The 19,776-nt window shown below is 42.3% G+C and overlaps 1 protein-coding gene across 12 annotated transcripts in view; it reads left to right on the forward strand.

Annotated features, from left to right (window-relative positions):
* Nucleotides 1-19,776, forward strand: part of cpeb3 (cytoplasmic polyadenylation element binding protein 3) — a 53,834-nt gene that overhangs the window by 25,149 nt on the left and 8,909 nt on the right. For 7 of the 12 annotated variants that reach the window (XM_078176277.1, XM_078176282.1, XM_078176280.1 and 4 more), the window contains 5 exons: nucleotides 3,510-3,536; nucleotides 5,320-5,487; nucleotides 7,969-8,058; nucleotides 18,524-18,642; nucleotides 19,637-19,751. In XM_078176277.1, coding sequence (XP_078032403.1) covers nucleotides 3,510-3,536; nucleotides 5,320-5,487; nucleotides 7,969-8,058; nucleotides 18,524-18,642; nucleotides 19,637-19,751 — 519 coding nt within the window. The remainder of the gene's footprint in view (nucleotides 1-3,509; nucleotides 3,537-5,319; nucleotides 5,488-7,968; nucleotides 8,059-18,523; nucleotides 18,643-19,636; nucleotides 19,752-19,776) is intronic. The other 5 variants (XM_078176283.1, XM_033612509.2, XM_078176275.1 and 2 more) reach the window with 2 other exon arrangements.

The raw sequence follows: 19,776 nt of genomic DNA on the forward strand, positions 1-19,776 counted from the left end.
TCTACTTTCTCCGGATGGTGTTAGCACTTGAAGTGAAGAAGAAAGGATGGAGAGTAGTATGCCTAGGTCCTTTTTTCAGATTTATTGGTGTTGTTCACTTGACAGCTTAGTAGAAATGTCTGAGGCTTTGAAGCCAAGCAGAGCAGGAGACCTCAAACTCATCATGCCCAGAGGAATCACCCACCCTTCCTTTCAAACATTTTCTCTCTCTCTTCCAAACACCACACAGTTTGAAGTTAGTACTTATTCTTAACCCTCATTTTTCCCTTTCCTCCTCTCCCTCATCAGTCACATTCTCCCTCACTGGGGCATCTGCTGGTTTCCCACATAACGTTTTCTTCATGTCGTCCTGGTTGCTAGGTGACTTTGTTTCTGCCAAGGCTAGATGGCGAGAGGGCAAAGCTGCAGAGAGGCTGCCCAGGTTTTCTTTGGATTGGAGAGTCAGATCGTTTTTAATGAAAACATAGCAAAGGAGAAGAGGCTCAGAGACAATATATTTTCAGAGAGAAGCCAGAGGGGCAAGTCACACAAAGGGGCTCTCACAATGCAAAGGCCCATATTGGTTTTTGAGGCGACAAGTCTGCTTTGTGACTGATGGGTTAAGAGGAGCAGGAGGATCTCTTTAGCACTGTTACCCTTCCTGCTGTTTGTTTGAATTTGTTCCGTCTTAAGCCACATTTCGCCTCCTGTGTGGTTTGCATTCGTAGCACAGCAGATTGACATTAAACTTGTTTGTGGGAAGATTTCAGAGATTAGGGAAATGCAATCCTTAAACAAGATGTAGTATGTAGCGTGAAAGTTCATTTTTGATCTTGAAAGAAGTGGAATAACTCAAGGTGAATTAGAGCTTTTGAATCCATCTCACGGTACATTTGCTGAGGTGTCATGGAGATAATTCAGCCGCCAACTCGTGATCTATGGAAATTCTCGCCACTTGATAACAGGTGGTTGTTTATGGGGAGAAGACCGTAAAATGCATTTGGAAAAAGCTGCTAAGTGGACTTTGATGAACTGGAATTAACGTCGCCACTCCAGTGTACAATTACTAGCTTTTTCCAGAGCTTTCAAGTAAATATCCTGGTCTTTCCTAGTAGATGGAGTTGTCATGGAGATAGCACAGATGTCATCGCGCAACCTAAAAGTGGAAATGTAGTCATGTGCTAACAGGTGGTTGCATTAAGTGGGAAAAGGCTATTAAGTAAACCTTGACTAACTGGGAAAAAAGTATCTCCTTTTGAGAAAAAATCTGAACTCAAGGTCTATTCATTGCTTTTTTTTTTTTTTTTTTTTAGATGTTATGGATCCATTTAGGGGGTGTCCAACCACAACGTAAGACTCAAGGGGCAAAGAGGTTGCATTTAATCCCTTAATTACTCAGGTGTGTTTTGGGCGTATCATGAATTCAACCAATCAAGAGCCAGGAGCACCTGCACCAGGCACACCAGGCTGTTTACATGGTGGATTCGGCAAGTTGGAGAAGCAAGCGGTGTTTCTGAGTAATGCAGAAAAAGCAAGGATGTCATTACAACAGATATCATCATACATTTAAGCAACAAAACTAAAGTCATAAATTTGACAGAGGAAACAGAAATAAACTTTTTGCTCCTGAAATAATCAGTGAAGTTACGCTGCTCCTCGTGCACAAATGCACACAGCGGCTCTCAATGGAGGCACATCTTACTATCTGAATAGTGCGCCTTTTATATAGCAGGAAAATACTGTGCCATCAACTTTAGATCAGGTTTTTGTTGGTCAGTGGCACGATTGCTTTCTGCTGCTTCAAAATAGCTATACACCAACAATCAAATCAAATCAAGTTTATTCATATAGCACAAAGCGCCTGACCACACCTCAGTTCAAGACCTACATGTCTATGGCTGCACAGATAGGCACATTACACAATGTGGGTGCTGGCCATGCAATGACTATATCAGTCTAATGACAGCAATGACAGTTTTCTTGGACCTTAGGTGGGGAGGAGGGGAAATGGGCCAAACAAAAATAATCAAAGTGAAAGTCAAATAAATTAGATTGTTTCTGTCATTTTAAGTAATTCTTATTAAGCTGATGTGTGCTCAAGTGTTAATTTTTCTGAAAAGTTTAGTTTTAATTAGTTATGTGACGCTATAAAAAAGGGGTGTGACATCATGATTGACAGCTCTGTGTATCATTCAGTGTGCTCGCGATCAATGGTGCTGCACGTGATCGGGCTGGACAGGCGTATGGGCTTCCTGCTCATCAGTAACTGCAACTCAACTTCACGATTGCTACTGCGTAGACTCTGGCTCCAAATTACATAATCAATGCAAGATGGCAGTGGAAACATGTCGTCCATCTTCATATACAATCATTGATTAATGGTGGTCCACATACTTTTGGCCATATGGTGTATTTTTTCACAGGGTCCTTTGAAAAAAAAACCCCTGAAAGTTCTAAACAAATTTTACCTGTGGGGAAAAACAATTCCCCAATTTGGATTTCCAATTGACATTGTAGCCTCGAAGTCACCTCACCAAATGAAAATATGATCCTTATCAAATAAGCGTCAGAAATATGTGGATGTGTTCAGAGGTTGAAGAAAACAAATGATCATTTCACTTTATTTTTCAGAGTTTAAGCAAAATGGTGAGATGATAACAGTTGGCTGTATATGGGAAGGAGATCATGGAATATGGTTGAAAGCTCAGGAAAAAGCAAATAAGCTTTGCACAGTTTCTTTAGATTTCATCTGAGTCACTGCAGTGAAAGGAGCATTAAAAGATAAGAGCGAGATCATGTGGAGAACTGTCACATGTGACCAGCTGATAAACATGATCACAATGCTGTACCTTCGCCTTGCCATAGATTTTTATCCATTCAGCCCTGACATCATAGCCTGTTCTCAACTGCCCACCTCCTCTCTGCATGTCATCCTCACTTCACGGAGCCCTGAGGCTGCCAGCCACCTCCGTACCCTCTCCTTATCCTGTGGGAAGTTTCCACTCGCATCTGGCCTGCCATACCTGACAACTTTTAATATGTCACCAAGGCCATGATAATGACTAACCTGCTCTACCTTCAGTCCTGCAAGCACTCTGCTTTATGGCCTCATTGGTGAATATTCACAGAAGATTATCACGAACGCGAGCCATTGTAGGTTCATTAAAGTGAGATTATGATCTCCGGCTATGGGCCGTTGCATTATGCTGCTAAATATCTCAGCCATTTCCGTGGCTAAACTTCACCTATGCGCTCCCTCTCCCCACCCCACTTCCAGCATCTGCATGCGTTTGTTGCCAAGGCAGGTGCAGCAGGTTTACTGTGGGCTGGTGCCAGGCTGTGATAATCGCCCTCCTCCCATTGCCGAGGCTTAGGTGTGGCCATCTGTGGTTCCTCTGTTGCCTTAGAGATGTTCCTGGTTTTGGTTTATTTCCACAAAACCCATGTCTCTGTATCTCTTTCCTGCCCTTGTTCCTGCCCCAACCCTCTGTCTCTCCTTGTGTCTCTCCTCCCCCCACTGTGCTGACAAGCAGCCCGGAGCTATGGCCGCAGAAGAGGTAACGTGTGGCATTTTCTCTGGGGTTCTGCTTACCATGCCGGCCGTGTCTCTCTCCGAGGCTGAGGGGGGTCTTAGTGTGGTGTCACTATCTGCTTTTCATCTGTGCTGTGATTGAATGAAATCATATTAATTTTGACACCGTTTTCCATGTTGTGCATTTAATCAACATTGGGCAAGGGTCCACCAAATCTGTCTATATGAATTTTGTTTTGCTTGATGGTGAGAGGAAAAAAAAATCAGTTCATTTTCTTTTCTCTCTATTCTGAGTCAGTGTTCTACCTGTAATGTGTATAATATGAACTATTGTGCAAATTAGGTGTGTTGTGTTGCAAATACACCCAAATGTGAGAGAAAAGTAACAACAGTTCTAAAAACAAACAAACAGAAAAAAGCATATGGTCTATTCGCAGTATTTGGTACAGCAGGGATGGACTCATCTCATTTCTCCAGGCAACGGCAGGGTGATGCTGCCACCAAATCCAACGCTAAACCTTTTCAAATGTTCCAGCATGTTTGGTTGGAGTGCTTCCAAAATGCATCTGTTGGGCTTCATGAAGGAGTACGCTGACTCAGAAGTGATTCATCATCTGAATGGCAAAGATGGGTGCTGCCAACGTGGCTCATCTCTGATTTGATGTGCTTTTTTGACTAATTCTGTCTTTCTTCAGCAAGGAGGAAAGCTGCTGTGTGACATTTGTAAGGTCACTGCACGATTGGGCTGCGGTTATGTGTTGTAGCTGTAGAAGGAGACAGAAAGTGCAGTATTCCTTACTGTGTAAAAATGTGATTCTTTACTACATTTATTAAACAATCAAACCCTGCTAAAGAAAGAGAGACAAATGTGGCACCGCTGCATACAATGTACATAATTACATTTGAACAAGAAACACTACAATCAGAAAATTCACTTAAATATTGCTCAGACAATGCAACAGTGGAAGCCTCGTAGTGGGAACCATAGTTAAAGACTTCCGCGGGCATGATGTGTCCGACAGAGAGAGAATACCGTAACCAGGCTCATTACTGACTGATCAACAGTCTCTCTGTTCTCATTAAGTGCTGCAGTTCAGCATGTTGCTTACAGGTCTGGAAGCCTGGTATTTTAATGAGGCTTAGGAGCGGGAGTCACTACGAGGTTCCCAAGATGACATTATGATATCATAATTAAAATTTGATATACACCATAGCCAAAAGTATGTGGACACCCAGACATTACACACATCTTTCCACAAGACTTGGAACCTGAGAATCATTGTACGTTCCAAATTACATAATCAATGCAAGATGGCAGTGGAAACATGTCGTCCATCTTCATATACAATCATTGATTAATGGTGGTCCACATACTTTTGGTCATATGGTGTATTTTTTCACAGGGTCCTTTGAAAAAAAAACCCCTGAATGTTCTAAACAAATTTTACCTGTGGGGAAAAACAATTCCCCAATTTGGATTTCCAATTGACATTGTAGCCTCAAAGTCACCTCACTAAATGAAAATATGATCCTTATCAAATAAGCGTCAGAAATATGTGGATGTGTTCAGAGGTTGAAGAAAACAAATGATCATTTCACTTTATTTTTCAGAGTTTAAGCAAAATGATGTGGATAATTTCACTATCCCAACTGATTCTGCTACAGTAATGGTTTCCAGATGTTAATAATTCATTAATTCATCTCTCACACTCTCCTTCCCTTTTTACTTCACACTCTTGTACCTCTCTGTCCTCCCCTGTTATCCTTGCCTCTCTTCCTGGTGTCCTTCTCTCTTCCTCTCCTCCCAGGTCGTTCCTGTCTTTTTCCCTTCGAAGATGGTTTCCTCGACGACGGTCACGGTGACCCCTCCTTGACCCCGGGGCTGAACTCGCCTACCCGCTGTCAGAACGGAGAGAGGATGGAGCGCTACTCCAGGAAGGTCTTTGTCGGAGGCCTCCCCCCTGACATAGATGAAGGTAAAGGACTGTTTTTCAGTTATGCACCACAAGAAAAGTCATCACTTAGAGTTTCTTTTTTCAGCTCCTCCCTGCTGCAGATTTATACTGATACTTAATGTATAGAGCACTCACACCTGGAAGCCTCTCAGTGCCGTCTTTGTCTTTGGCTGTTTGCCACTAAAAGTAACACTGAAGTGCTTGAGCCTCACTTAAGGGCACCTTGACACCCCTTGTTGAGGATATTAATTTATCACACTATGAAGACACTGCAAAACTGTGATGAAAAGTCTGGGTTTGCTGTACAATTTAAGGCTTTTACACCAATAACCTCTAACCAAAGAACAAACTTTTGACAGGCTATCAAAGTTAAAGGAATAGTTCAACATTTTAGGAAATACACTCATTCAATTTCTTGCCAAGCGGTAAAGTCGAGATGAAATGAAAAATGCCTTTTTAACCCTTTTAGATCACAAAAATAAAAAATGCCAATAAATAAATAAATAGATGTTTGCCACCTTAAACTTTGCTCTGTTCCCCCAAAATATCGTGGTAACGGGCCTGGTGGCTAGAATTGATTAACGTTTAGGAAAGTATCTGTGACAGGTTTACGCACAAGTCATTTTACAGTTGAGTGCTTCAGCAACTCCTTAGAGCATATGATATAGGCTTCATCTCTCTCTCCCTGACGGATACTGCTATCTCATTGGTGAACATATTTGTTATGACACACCCACTTTTCAATGATCAAACAAAGTTCCTCCTAATGTTATAGCCAGGCCCCCAGGAAATGTGCCAGACTTTGATGTTAATTTGACATGGTGGCCAGACCGTGCAACTACAACTTCTGGACCTGTCACATGATACCATTGAGCCCAAGAAGACTTTTTTCCTACACACTTACATTGGGAAAGAAACATCTATAAATCAGTAGATAACCTATTTTTCAGCATCGCGATCCCTGTGAAATGACTCATTTCACTAACAGGATTTGATTTATTTGGTCTGATAACATTTTAAAAGTCTAGAGATGCCACATGATTAAATCATTTTATCCCCATTCAAGTTAGCAGGCAGCTAATCCGAAAGTTACTAGCTCCGCCGGCAACGTCTCTAGTGCACCCCCTCCATGGGCCACTGATGCGAAAGATCTGGGTAATTTCACACCTGGGAAGTCAAACTTTTTTGGCTCCATGTGCCACTGAGCAACTCAGAAATAAGTCACGATACTGAGGCTTGATACTCTTGAAAAGCTGTTTCATCTGGACTTTAAATGAGGAGATTGAACTACTCTCGTGTGTGCATAAAAAATGAAGCTATGAAGCACTTCCAGCAGCTGGTTAGCTTAGTTTAGCACAAAGACTACAAACTACCCCTAAGACACAGTCTGGCATATAACTTACGTAATGCCAGAGCATTCTGTTTTTATAGTTGTTTGGACTAAACAAACGACATATTTTTGTTACCTTTGGACAGAGCCAGGTGAGCTGTTTCCCCATGTTTCCAGTCTTTGTGCTATGCTAAGCTAGCCACCTGGTGGCTCACATTTACTGTGTGCAAATTTCCGAATCCTAGGATAGCCAAGGAGTGGCTCGCCTTACTCTGCCTCTTATTGGCTTACCCTGACATTCTTACCCTAACCCTAACCAAACCCATTTCTCTTGCCTAAACTTAACCAATCTAACCAACGAAAGCAACAAGTACTAGCCAATCACAGAAATGCCAGGGCGGGTCATTCCCTCACTACTGAGGATTCGATTATTGTGCAGACATGAGAGTGGTATTGACCATTTCATCGAACTCAAAAAAGCAAATATGTGTATTTCCAAAAAGTAGACGTATTCTTTAAGGGGAATGTTGGCAGTACTTATTGGTGGTACTACGTTTACCCACAATTTAGCCACTGTAAGCTTCTATTAAATACCCTGAATTTATCCCTGTTTGCTGTACAATTTAAAACTTACACCAGTGAGTCATTTGTTGTCTAGAACAGAGCCAAATCTCAGAAACTTCAGCCTAAACATGCCTCAGAAAAATGTCCATATAGCTAACACTTAACTCTCAAAAACTAGATTTTTAAGTCACTTGCAATGCTTTAGTTTAACTACTACCGGTGATGGATATAATGTATGATGTAATTGTTTCCACAATCTCTGGGGCATTCCAAAGAGTTTGACGTTAATATGAAATGTTTACTCTGATATGTATCTACACTGTTGAACAAGCACATGATGCACAATACTTAACTGGTTGAAAAATTCATGAGTTTCCACAGCCCAGTGCAGACGGGATGTGCCCGGCCTGTGTTCCTGTTTAATGCAGTGGCTACGACTGCAGCAGGAACACAGCAAAAAATAGAAACTGTGCCTGTCTCAGCACTGAGTGTTGCTCTGCGTAGAGTCCTTCATATGCATATTACATGAACAACCATGAATGATGTCTGATCATGTCATGAAAACAACATTCAAGTCTGTTTTTCTTCTGTTTTCTTTATTTTTACAGATGAAATTACCAACAGTTTCCGTCGCTATGGGCACCTGGTGGTAGACTGGCCCCACAAAGCTGAGAGCAAATCCTACTTCCCACCTAAAGGTAACAACAGCTTCTCAGAGTATAAGCTGCAGTTTCCCACCAGACATCAAAGTCTACGCCAATAAATATCACCTTGGGTGCATCGCCATTTTAGTTTTGTAAAGAATCATGTTACCCAGAATTCGTGGCTCATGCTGGGTAAGCATGGAGGTGTCTGTTTATCTGAAGGACCCCCTGTAGTCGTCTCCTAGAGACACACACAGAGTATATAATGACTCCTTAACTGGCCACTGGGAGTTTTGACCCCAGAGCTGTTTGCTTGAATGAGTACCTGAGGAGTGTAAAAGTTTTTCTGCTTTCTGCTCAGCCTCTCGGGTGTCATTTTCAGGCAGGTGATCAGAGTAGCTCTTCCAAGCCTCTGCATCACTCCCTCTGGCCCGGGAGCTGCTGTGTGTCATATTAGGAAAGCTATTAAAGACGCTCTGGAAATAACTGACATTCCGTAGGCAGATGGTAATACGCTGCATCTGGAGGACCTGTGAAAATCTCTGCCAGTTTTTCCCCCACTCTCATTTTTCAACATCCCTTTTTTTTTAGCTTGGGAGAATTATTTTGAAAAGGCTTGACTCTACTAATATCCAAAGCCAAGAGGAAAAATGCAGCATCCTTTTAGGGGAATGAATGAGCTTACGGAGGGTGGAGGACGCCGCCATGTAAGGGGAGGAGACATGTGGGACTAGTGATCTGTGTAGAATTCAGCTCGCACTCTAATTTAAACCTCCCCACTCCTAAACTCCAAGGGAAACTGCTTAAATGTCCTGTTTATATCACACTCTCCATATTAACTGGCAACTGAGCTTGGGCAGATGCCTGGTGACAGAGTTGTTAGCACTAATAGCTTCAGGGTTGACAGCAAGTGCACATCTGCATTTGTGTATGTGAGTGTGTCGCGCAGTCATGTGGACTGTGTGACGGCTGATTTACAGATGTTGGATTCGCATCAAGAGGTCATCGGCCTCTCCTCGTGTTAAATGTCCGTCCAAGTTTGACTGAATGGAAGATAGCTGTCACTTTCCGTCCTGCTTCGCATTAAACCGCCAGCGATGTGTGTCTGTACAGTTCCGAAAGTGTTTGGGTTTAGGGATGACTCATCATGTGGCTCAGTCCGACTTTAGGGGCAGGCAAGGACTCCTTTGGTACTCGGAGAGGACTGACGACTTAGCGAGGAAGTAGTAACAGGGATTAGCTGACTTTTCTCAATGCTCTTATGTTTTCACGACTTTGTATGATTCTGTCATGTACATTACCATCCATTATCCATCTGCAACTTTTCCGTTTGTGAAGCTAGAGGTGATACCATGATAATGCAGGGTATTTAACAACATGAATTTTATGTTTTCTTTTTTGCTGAAGGGAAAGTAGTCTATTTTTGACAGAGCAGGGGAGGTTCATTCCTCTTTATCTTGTCTTCATTCATGATATATTTTGTTTCATTCCTTTGCAAGATTTTCTTTGGCCCATAACTTTACTGGTTTGGTTCACTCTCACTGTTCTTATCAAGCTCATTTCCAGTCACTGCAGGCAGCTATTTTCAGCAAAAGAGCTGTGATGAACCTACTGTACACTGCTCATCCAGCGCCAATGATAAAGTTAGCTGCTAGCCAGAGAATAAAGTGGAGCATGTAACCACTGAAGAGCCAGATATTATTCTTAGAAGTTCGAGGAGAGCAAAGCTGAGCTTAGAGATGCATTTCACTGCTGGAAAACTAGTTTCTTCATGAAACTAAGCTGTGTATGCAGTAGAAAGATGCACATACTTTTTAAATTGGTGCTATATCACCAGGGAAAACAGAGATAAACGGCTGTGGCATTTGCTTTTGCTTAAGATGTAGAAAACCTACAACTACAGAATGCACTGTGCCACACTGGCCCAATAACCGCTCCCGCTAGCAGAAGACATAAATATGCTTGTCCGTTTTGACACAGGAAACAATATGGCAGCCGGCTAACACACTCGAATAACAGCTGAAAAGTTAGCTAAAATATGTTTCTGAAAATGTTTTGGTGAGAAATAGCTAACGTGGTAACGTAATCTTGCATCACATTTGATCAGCACTGTTTACGCTGATCTCAGTTTTTTCAGCCTCCAATTTTACAATACAGGAAACCGTATGATACCAGCTTCTGGTTCACAAATTCTTGTATTACAGCTAAACAGTGCACTAAAATATGTTTCTGGAGACATTTTAGGTGAGAAATAGGCAATGCAGTAACAGAATCTTAGTTTGTATTTGATCAGCACTGCCTAGCTTGATCTGCGTCTTGATCAGCTTTTATACTTTTTTTGTCAATGGTGGCAGGCATACAAAGGTGCGGAAGTACAATCTGTAGTCTGAGCAACAGCCTTAAAGCCAGCAAACAATGGGTGAGAGATGAGCAGGGAGATCTGGGTGCTGTTGAGATGGAAGCAGGTTTACTACAGTTCATTTACACAAACTATACATATTGTTATGGTACAAAGCTGGTCGAAAATATGCAAAGTATCCCTTTAAGGGAGAATAAATAGTGTATGTGCATTCATTAGGTGGCCAGAAACGTGAATCTAAGTGAATGCTAATGTGTCTGTTGGATGTGTAAACAGGCAACTGCTTGCTAGCACTTTCAATTTATGAGAAGATAGTATGTCAATGTTGTATTTACTTGTTCTGATGCCCCCAGTTGGTCAAAAATCCTTTAATGCTGCTTTAAATTGACACCTGTGAACAATGTGATTATGATGCACCCCTATTTCATGCTGCTTTTTTGGTCATCTCATTCTGAAATAAGTGGGCCCAATAAGCTCTGGTCACCATGGTGCTGTCGCTCACAGCTGCTCCTATTGCCCAATGCTGTCATCACTGTTGTTGCCAATGAGCTTGAAATTTTAGGGAGCTATTTGTGTCTGTGATTGGGGATTGAAGGGGGAGGAGGAGGAGGTGATGCTGTCAGTACGCTGGAGCCTGAGCGTTGGGAGCTATAAACTGCTACAAATGCTAATGCTCACGTCATGCTGCAATAACAGTGCGTCACACTTGTTTGAAGGCTTCAGCAGTTTACAGCTGTTTGTTCCTGACCACAACCTAGTCATTATTCGCTTTTTTTATGATGTGGTGAAGCAAAATGTACAGAACAGAATTCCCTATTTTCTCTTTTCCATATAACATGAAGGCAGCACGGCTGAAATAATGTCAGCAGAGAAGTGCTGCAGTGGCAACAATCGCAGTATTACATCTTACTGCATTACTGAGCCTTCGATTTATCTTTTCACCCTCGTGCTGGGATTATATCCAGCTAGTGACTTCTTCAAATTGAGATGATTAGCGACGCCTGATTTCACCCCTCCTCTACTCTATCACTGACTAGCCGCCAATTGCTTCAAAGCCTCAAGGCCTGTGTTTGTTTTTAGGAGAGCAGATGTTTGTGTCTCCCTCCATCCATCCTGCCAAGCCTTCTTCTTCTTCTGCTGTCAGCAGTCGGTCTGTTTACATTTTGTGGCAGAGTTATAACCCCCTGCAGGTTTCTTTTTCTCTCTCTACCCTCATGGGATAGATATACTGTACATGGAGGGTTGACTTCTTCTATGCTCTCAACGACCCCCAGACTTTTGGAGCAGGCCGATGTGTGTGTTTGCAGCTGTTAAGGCATTTTTATGCCTCCACAGCGGTGACAGCCGTGGTTGGAGGCATTAAGTTGTTGGGTTGTCCATCCATTTGTCTGTCCCATTTTCATGAAAGCAACATCTCTACACCTTAAGGGAATTTCCTCAGATTTGACATAAATGTTCATGTGGACTAAAGATGAATGATCAGATTTTGGTTGTTAGAGGTCAAGGTCACTGTGACCTCATGTCCGTCCCATTCTCATGAACGCAATATGTCAGGAACGCCTTGACAGAATTTCTTCACATTTGGCACAAACATCCATTTGGACAACCTGATTAGATTTTGGTGGTCAAAGGTCACTGTGACTTCACAGGTTTTTTGGCCAAAACTCAAGAATTGATGTGCCAAGTATGATGAAATTTCACACAAATGTTTAATAGGATGAAATGAAGAAGTGTTGACATTTTGAATTCAAAAGGTCAAAGGTCAGCTTTACTGTGGCACTTTAATGTTCTGCTAAAACATCACTGGGGAGCAGAAGGGGAGATATTCGGTCAGATACTGCATTGGTGACACTAATCTTGGGTGCCCACTTTGAAACAGTGTTGATTGTATAGATCATCTACTCAGTTGAAGATGTGTGTGAAGCATCCAAGTTTAAGAATTTGTCGCTTCATTGCAGCAACATTTATATTTGAAGCACTGTCTACTGTCATGGCTACATATGAATCTGGATGTAAACTGGAACCTGACTGATTGGCAGAGGCAGACAATAGCAAGGCAGTAATTCTATTTTTTTCTCTCCCTCTTGTTTGCCCCCATGTTTCTCTAATAGCAAGTGGCTGATTTATTCCTCAGTCACTGTGGTCACTGGGATCAAACATGTCCGTGCCCTCGCCTGCGTGAACTAAATCTGCAGACACATGTCTGAGTATGAAAAGATAAGCCAGGATTTAAATGTCACTATTAAAGCCAAAGGGATGCACATTGTGACCACGCTCGCTCAGTTTATCTAGTCATCATGGATTGGATTTCAGCAAAGTCAACACAACTCTCAGCTGATGAGGTAATGGAGAGAAGAGGATAGCAATGTGGGACTTCTGTACAAGTGTGGTATGTCGAAAAGTAAAGTATCAGCTCGCACCAGGTACCAGTGCATTACTTTCACTCAGGAGGGTATTTTTAGACCATCCAGACCATCTGGGTTCATAACTCAGAAGACATTGAGAGCCTTTTCTGGAAGCTGCTCTGCATTGAATTCTGACACATTGTATTTGATTTTCATGATGTGGAAAGCACTTAAAGGAATCATTTGACATTTTGAGGAAGAGGCTCATTCACTTCATTGCCAAGAGTTAGCTAAGAGAATCGATACCACTTTCATGTCTGTATAGAGTGCTCCAGGGATAACTTTTTTCTGTAGGCTGACGCGAAAGTTAGCGTCGTCCTGGTTCCCTCGTCAAAAATCCAATGGGTTTTTTCCATTAGATTTTGTATATTGCAGAAAAGAAGCTCTGTGGCAAACAGACGTTTATGATACTTTAACGATTTATTCAGCAAGGTAAGCATCACAAATGAACATTGTGATGTGCTTTAATGAGTTTTGAAGCCTAAATGGAATCACCAGAAATAAAAAGCAAACGTTACACTATTACGGAATTACACCACAGTTGCATGACTAACGTCGCCACCACAACAAGGCAGTAAAGCTGTGTTTTGTGTGATGTTCTGTAGTCTCATTTAGGCACTTGTTAAAAGCATCAAACTTGGGTATTTACTGACGTATTTTATGTCGAAGAACAAAACATCAAAGTCACATAAGCTTGTGTTAACCCTATTTCAGACATCTAACCAAAAACCCATGGACTTTGAGGCGAGGAAACCAGGGGTGCCAAAATGCTTACTCATTCCTGGGGCACTCTATGGTAAATATGAAGCTATTGTCAGCAGCAAGATGGCTTAGCACAAAGACTGGAAACAGGGAAACCGTTTGCTAGCTGTAACATATTAATTCGTTAGCTTAATGTTTGGGCTTAGGAAGGCTAGCTGTTTCCCCATTTCTAGTCTTAATGCTGTGTTAAGCTAACCAGCCTCATATATACAGAATTAAAGTGTCAAATCTAACTCTTGCCAAGAAAGCGAATAAGTGTGTTTCCCGAAATGTCTGTCTGTGTGGTACATATGAAGCTACCGTCAGCAGCAAGTTAGCTAAGCAGAAAGACTGGAAACAGCTAGCCAGTAACTCCTAGCTAATAGCCTAATGCTATTTTTAGGTGGCAGTTTGCTGGTTAAGTCATTGCAGTTCACTGTCTTTGTTTTTATGGAAATTTGACAAACCGTTGTCAGGTTGCTGTTGAGGTAACTGTTTCTCTCCGTATGAGTCAAACTGCTGGCCTCCAATACAGGAAAGACTCTGTCCTGCATGAGCTCATTGGTTAGTCTGCGCAGCCCACGAGGCACTCTGCCTATCGTTTGTCTGTAAACAGCGCTGTTGAGGCTGGAAAATGCTGCCGGTGTACGTATTCCCTTCCTCCCTGGACAGTGCGGGGAGCTCGGCAGCAAAAGCCCTATAAATCTCAGGCACGAGCCACTGCAGGTCTGCGCTTTCCTCCAGTGGTGTAAGCCTCTGCAGTGCGCAAGGCTGATGGAGAGAGACAGATCCTCAGCACCATTCAGACTAAATACCAAAGCATTAAAGTGGCATAGAGCCCTATGGTATCTGCTACAGTCTGCTTTAATGCAAGGCCTTAAGTGTAAACTATGTACACACTGTCTAAATTGAGTATCTGTGTCATTCAGGCTATTGATCATGAAGACATACTGTTGTTTGTCCTGATAGAACCAAGTAGAGAATGATAGATGACATCAATTATCGTTAAAATTTTAACAATATTCCAGTTGTCCAAAATTGAACTGTAATGCGGTTTATTTGTATGAGCAGCTATTGAAAGTGTGCAGGATATTAAGACAGATCATGCCACTAAAGCGGCCTACTTTTCAGGTTGTAAAAGTTTGTTTTGAACCCTAATAACACTGATTCCTATTAGATGTGAAGTTTCCCTGGAAGTTAGGAGTCATCACTTGTAAATTTCGTTTTGGCCTGACAGGTTTGAGGGATGTCACAGAAGTCAACACCCCTCTCTTACAGTGCTTTCACTGTCAAACTGAACACATGGAAAAGGTGTCTGTCTGTCTTTCCAGGCCTCTTGCATCAGTTTTGTAACTTCCTAACAAGCTCCATTAAAGCAGCAGCTTTGCATCTGTCTCCATGCTCCTCCCACTCCCCATGATCCTCCCGTGTATTTTCAAACTCTCTGTTTGTATGGCACTCATTCATGCTGCTTCGCTCCTTCTCTCCCTACCTTTTCTCACTTTTTTTCCCACTCTCTTTCCATCTGTCTCACTCCTCTGCCCCTCCTTCCTCCCTCACTCTCTCCCTCTCTCCTGCCCTGGGTCATGGAACACGTTGTTCCCTCCTTCAGACTGTATGAGCTGCTGGCTAGCTCTGCCTTTTCATGCTGTTTTTTCTTTTTTTGTGCAAGACTGCAGTTGTTTTTTTCTCTGAGGGGGGATGTCAGTGCTAAACCACATGATTTCTCCCAATGACAAACCCTCTTTATGTAACCCAACAACATAGAAACAGGGGTCTTATGTCGGGTGATGACGAGGCGCGTGGAGAAAGATGACGATGCACAAAATCCTATTTATGTCAAGTCTAATTGTGTATTTTCTGCAGCTGGTCCAGAGGGGAGTCGGCTCTGTGTCGACCAATTACAGAGACAAAGATTAAGCGGGTCACTTAAAGCAGCTGATTGCAATTAGTTTTGCATTGTGAATATTTTTGTTTTGCCCACGGTGGTACAGCTTGTTATTCGAGAAACCATTATAGCCCCACCGAGGTTATTAGCCTGTTACTTGACTCTACAAGGCCCCAGATAACAACCGCTAAAAACTTTTAATTAGTAAGAGCCTCTGTGGTTACTTTGCATAATACAAGATGCAAACAATCATTCAGTAGTGTGTATGCTAATGTGTTAGCATGGAGCAGAATCTGATTTTGACCCAAAAGGGACACAAGTATAAATGATGTTCCTATCACTGAGTGATCATATTCCAGTTCTCTCGAGGACAGACAGACCTACGTCTTCACACTCACTGCCTTTCCTTTTATTACTGTCTTTGTTACACTTTATTTCTACAGTTGGCATATTTATTTACCTCAGAGGGCTTGTGAAGTACTTAGCAGGCTATTAAGTGAGGTAATTGTGGTGATTATTTTTTTATTTTAGGTTGTAAATAGTTTTTTCAAAGTAGTTTTTTTCCATTTTTATTTATTTTGGCAGGATTAACACCTAATAAAATCAGTATCTATTGCAAATCTATTTAAAAAGCTGGAACCAGTTAATTTGTGGCATTTTTGCTTGGAAAAAAATACAGAAACAATCACCAGTTACCAAAGTAGTTTTTTATTTATTTTCTGTCCATCCACGTATTATTTGACTTAAAGTTTTTGCTTTAATACAATTAAGTTTTGGGTTAGGTCATTAGACATACTGTTTTTGGGGTGCCGGTGGCTTAGTGGTAGAGCAGGCGCTCCATGTACAAGGCTGTTGCCGCAGCGGCCCGGGTTCGACTCCAGCCTGTGGCCCTTTGCTGCATGTCACTCCCTCTCTCTCTCTCCCCCCCTTTCACGCTTGTCTGTCCTATCCATTAAAGGCTAAAAAGCCCCAAAACATATATTTAAGAAATGCTGTTTTTATACCTTCACATATTGACAGCTGAGGCTGGAGATATTATTGTTTCATGTTGTCCATCATTATGTACATATGTCCATGCATCCCATTGTTGTGAATGTAACATCTTAGGAATGTTGTCATTAAATTTCTTTAAATTCACATACTAATAATGACAACATTTCACATGAATGTCTCATAAAATAAAATGGCGACTTGATGACATCTTATATCCAAAAGGTCAAAGGTCAGATTCACTGTGACATCATAATGTTTACTGTCCATTATTCATCACAATAACTCAGAAACAGAAGAGGAGACATTTGGGTGGATTCTGAAGTGGGGACACTAATCTTGGGTGCTTGTTTTAAAACTGTGCTGATTGTATAAATCTTTGTAGCTTGTAGCTTCTTTGCAGCAGCATCCACATTTTAAGCATTGTCTACTGTAATGGCTACATGTGAGTCTGGATAGACGTGGATGTAAACTGCAACTTGACTGGTTGACAGAGGCAGACAACGGCGAGGCTGTAATTGTAGTTGGCTCTTATTCACTTTTGCCCTCTAATCTGTGCACACATGAGAGATTTAGTGATCTACAGAACTGTTTTAGGCTCAAATGTCAGAAAGATACAATAGCCATCGCTGTGACGTCACTGTGACAAGTCAAACATCCCATGCGTCAGCAGGACACACTTCACACACATACATAGTCACAATCACACATAGACAAAAGCCGCTTTCACAGTTGCAGCTGTTTTGAGGACGCACGCCAGCTTACGCACCTGCTTTTTTCCATTCCACCTTTGATGCTCATTTTTTTTCTCCCACCCACCCTTTCTGCAGCAGCACACGCTCACACCCTGCCTCTCTTCCTGCCCTGATACGCACTCTGGCTCAGACCTGTGCACATACCACAGTTGACTGGGTCTGCCGAGTCAGGCTCTTCTTCTCCTTTTCCCCTCATCTCATCTGCAGCAGCTCCACGCTGGAATGTTAAAAGTGAAACATGACAGTTGCACATTCCTCTTTGCCGTTTTCACTCATGCATTTGTCCGCATAAGTGCATGTGTCTGAGTTTGTGTTGTGGTGTGTGTATGCAAGAGGGATGGTGAGAGACAGTTTTATAAAAGCAGGCTTCTCCAGAGATGCTGGAACACATGGTGGCTTTTGGAGTGATTGGAAGTTGGAGACAGAGTGTACTCCAGGAGACATCTCTGGGTGCGTGTGTGTGATTGTGTGCACTTGTGCAGATCCACCAATCCCACTCGCTCCACTCAGACAGCAGCTCATATTCCCCTGACTCATGGGTGCCACAGGTGTTGTTGGGCTCCTGCTAACATAACCAGAGCAATAATTTACAACCCATTCAGAGACGTCAACTTGCACCAATATCTGCTGCTCTTTCACAGTGTTGCTAATATATTCACCCTTGTCTCTTTTGGCCAAGTGTTGCGTTTTTATTATTTGGCTGTCATAAAGTGGCTCTAGGTTCTTGTGTCTGTGTCCTGTCTCAGTATCAATCAGATCCCTATGGCTTGCCCACCCCTGTAGCATTGTGTGATGGATGTACCCGATTGAGCTGGGATTTTTGTCCCTTCTGAAATGCCTTAATAGCTCTGACCTTGGATAAGGTCTCTGCCTGCTCTCAATGCTAAATAATTCAATAGTACAGAGTGACTGTCTGAATTGCTTTCTGCCTTGCAAAGACATCACCAAACTCTCTCTACCTGAACCCACTCTCAGGGAGAATCTGCCATGTGTCAGGCTGGTCGATTTTAGAAGTGGAGCACTCTTAGCCATTTAATCTGAAGCAGCGCAGGCAGCGAGCTGCCGGCTGTAGAGTGTCTTAAAGAAGCAGGCAAGGCAAATGAGGACAGAGGAACAGGCCACAAGGTCATATGCCTGTGTAGAGACAAAGTTGTCTGAAACTATGAATAATTACAGGGAAAAAAGGATGGAGCTTAGTCACGGGAACTTGTACAGTGTAGATGCTGTAGAAAATACCCAGTTGTTTCTGAATTGTTGCTCAGAGGACAGAGTTAAAATCACCATGGTCACAAGACTATGACTATAAAATGCAACAGATGTAATTTCTTGTTAGAGAATATCTTTAGTTTTTCCTTAAATCCCCTTTTGCTCTTCTTTCCAGGCTACGCCTTCCTGCTCTTTCAGGAAGAGACTTCTGTCCAGGCCTTGATCGACGCTTGCATCGAGGAGGACGGCAAGCTCTACCTGTGTGTGTCCAGTCCCACCATTAAAGACAAACCGGTAAGCGGTGACATTCAGTTGAATAGAAATAAAGTAGATTTAGAGTTATTTTTTGGGACACACAAGTTTTGATTCAGTTAATCAGAATCCAGTCATATAATGTGTACACTGCTAGCATGCTTACAGTGTCAGTCCGTTTTATGTGTAGCAGGCATAGACTGTATAAATATAATGGATGTAGCCATTGTGACGTCATCCATTGGTTTGAGGACTCCCGAGTTTGCCATTTTGGGCGTAGCTATCTTGGATTTTTGGACCCAGAAGTGACCCGAAGTGACCATATTTGAAGAGGGTGGAGTTGGTGAAGAGCAAGGATAATGGTGTGACTTGACTAAGCTGAGGTGACACCTAACAGACAGCCTGTCACTCAAAGCAGCCATGCCCTTGATTATGCACAACTTTAAGCCTTAATAAAATGTAAGTGAGTGAGTCATATAAAATGTTAACACCTGTACAGTTGTCATGAATGGGGAAATTGTACATTTTTTGTACCAGGCTGTAAACACATGTATGTCTCACGTAAAGTTGGTGGGTTTGAATTGGGACTTACTTTTGGAGCCAGCCTCCTGTGGCCATAAGAGGAACTGTAGTCTGCTTGGTAGCAGGTATTATGTTGACAGCGTTTACCATGGTAGGTTAGCGTGCTAGCATGCTAATATTTGTTAATTAGAACAAAAAAGTGCAGTTGAGGCTGATGGGAATGTCAATAGACAAATTTAAAGTGTGACCCAATGGCTGTGCTAGATTAAATTTCAAGGGATCATCACCAAAGTAATTAGAATTTATCTTCTGGGGACCTTGAATGTCTATACAAAATTTGAAGACAATCCATCCATAAGTTGCTGAGATTTTCAGTCTGGACTAAAGAGATGGACTAACCATCAGACAGACATTGTAATCCATAGAGCCATGCTGCTAGCAAAAAAAAAAGTACAGGCAGTATGTCACACACTGCCTTCTAAATTAACAAAACTTTTCATTTTTTCTTACACAGGTCCAGATCCGTCCCTGGAACCTGAGCGACAGTGACTTTGTCATGGACGGCTCTCAGCCTCTGGACCCCCGCAAGACCATCTTTGTAGGAGGGGTGCCGCGGCCTCTGCGTGCAGGTAACTAACTAATATGAATGGAATA

Source organism: Epinephelus lanceolatus, chromosome 17, assembly GCF_041903045.1.
Source record: "Epinephelus lanceolatus isolate andai-2023 chromosome 17, ASM4190304v1, whole genome shotgun sequence".
Lineage (NCBI taxonomy): Eukaryota > Metazoa > Chordata > Actinopteri > Perciformes > Serranidae > Epinephelus > Epinephelus lanceolatus.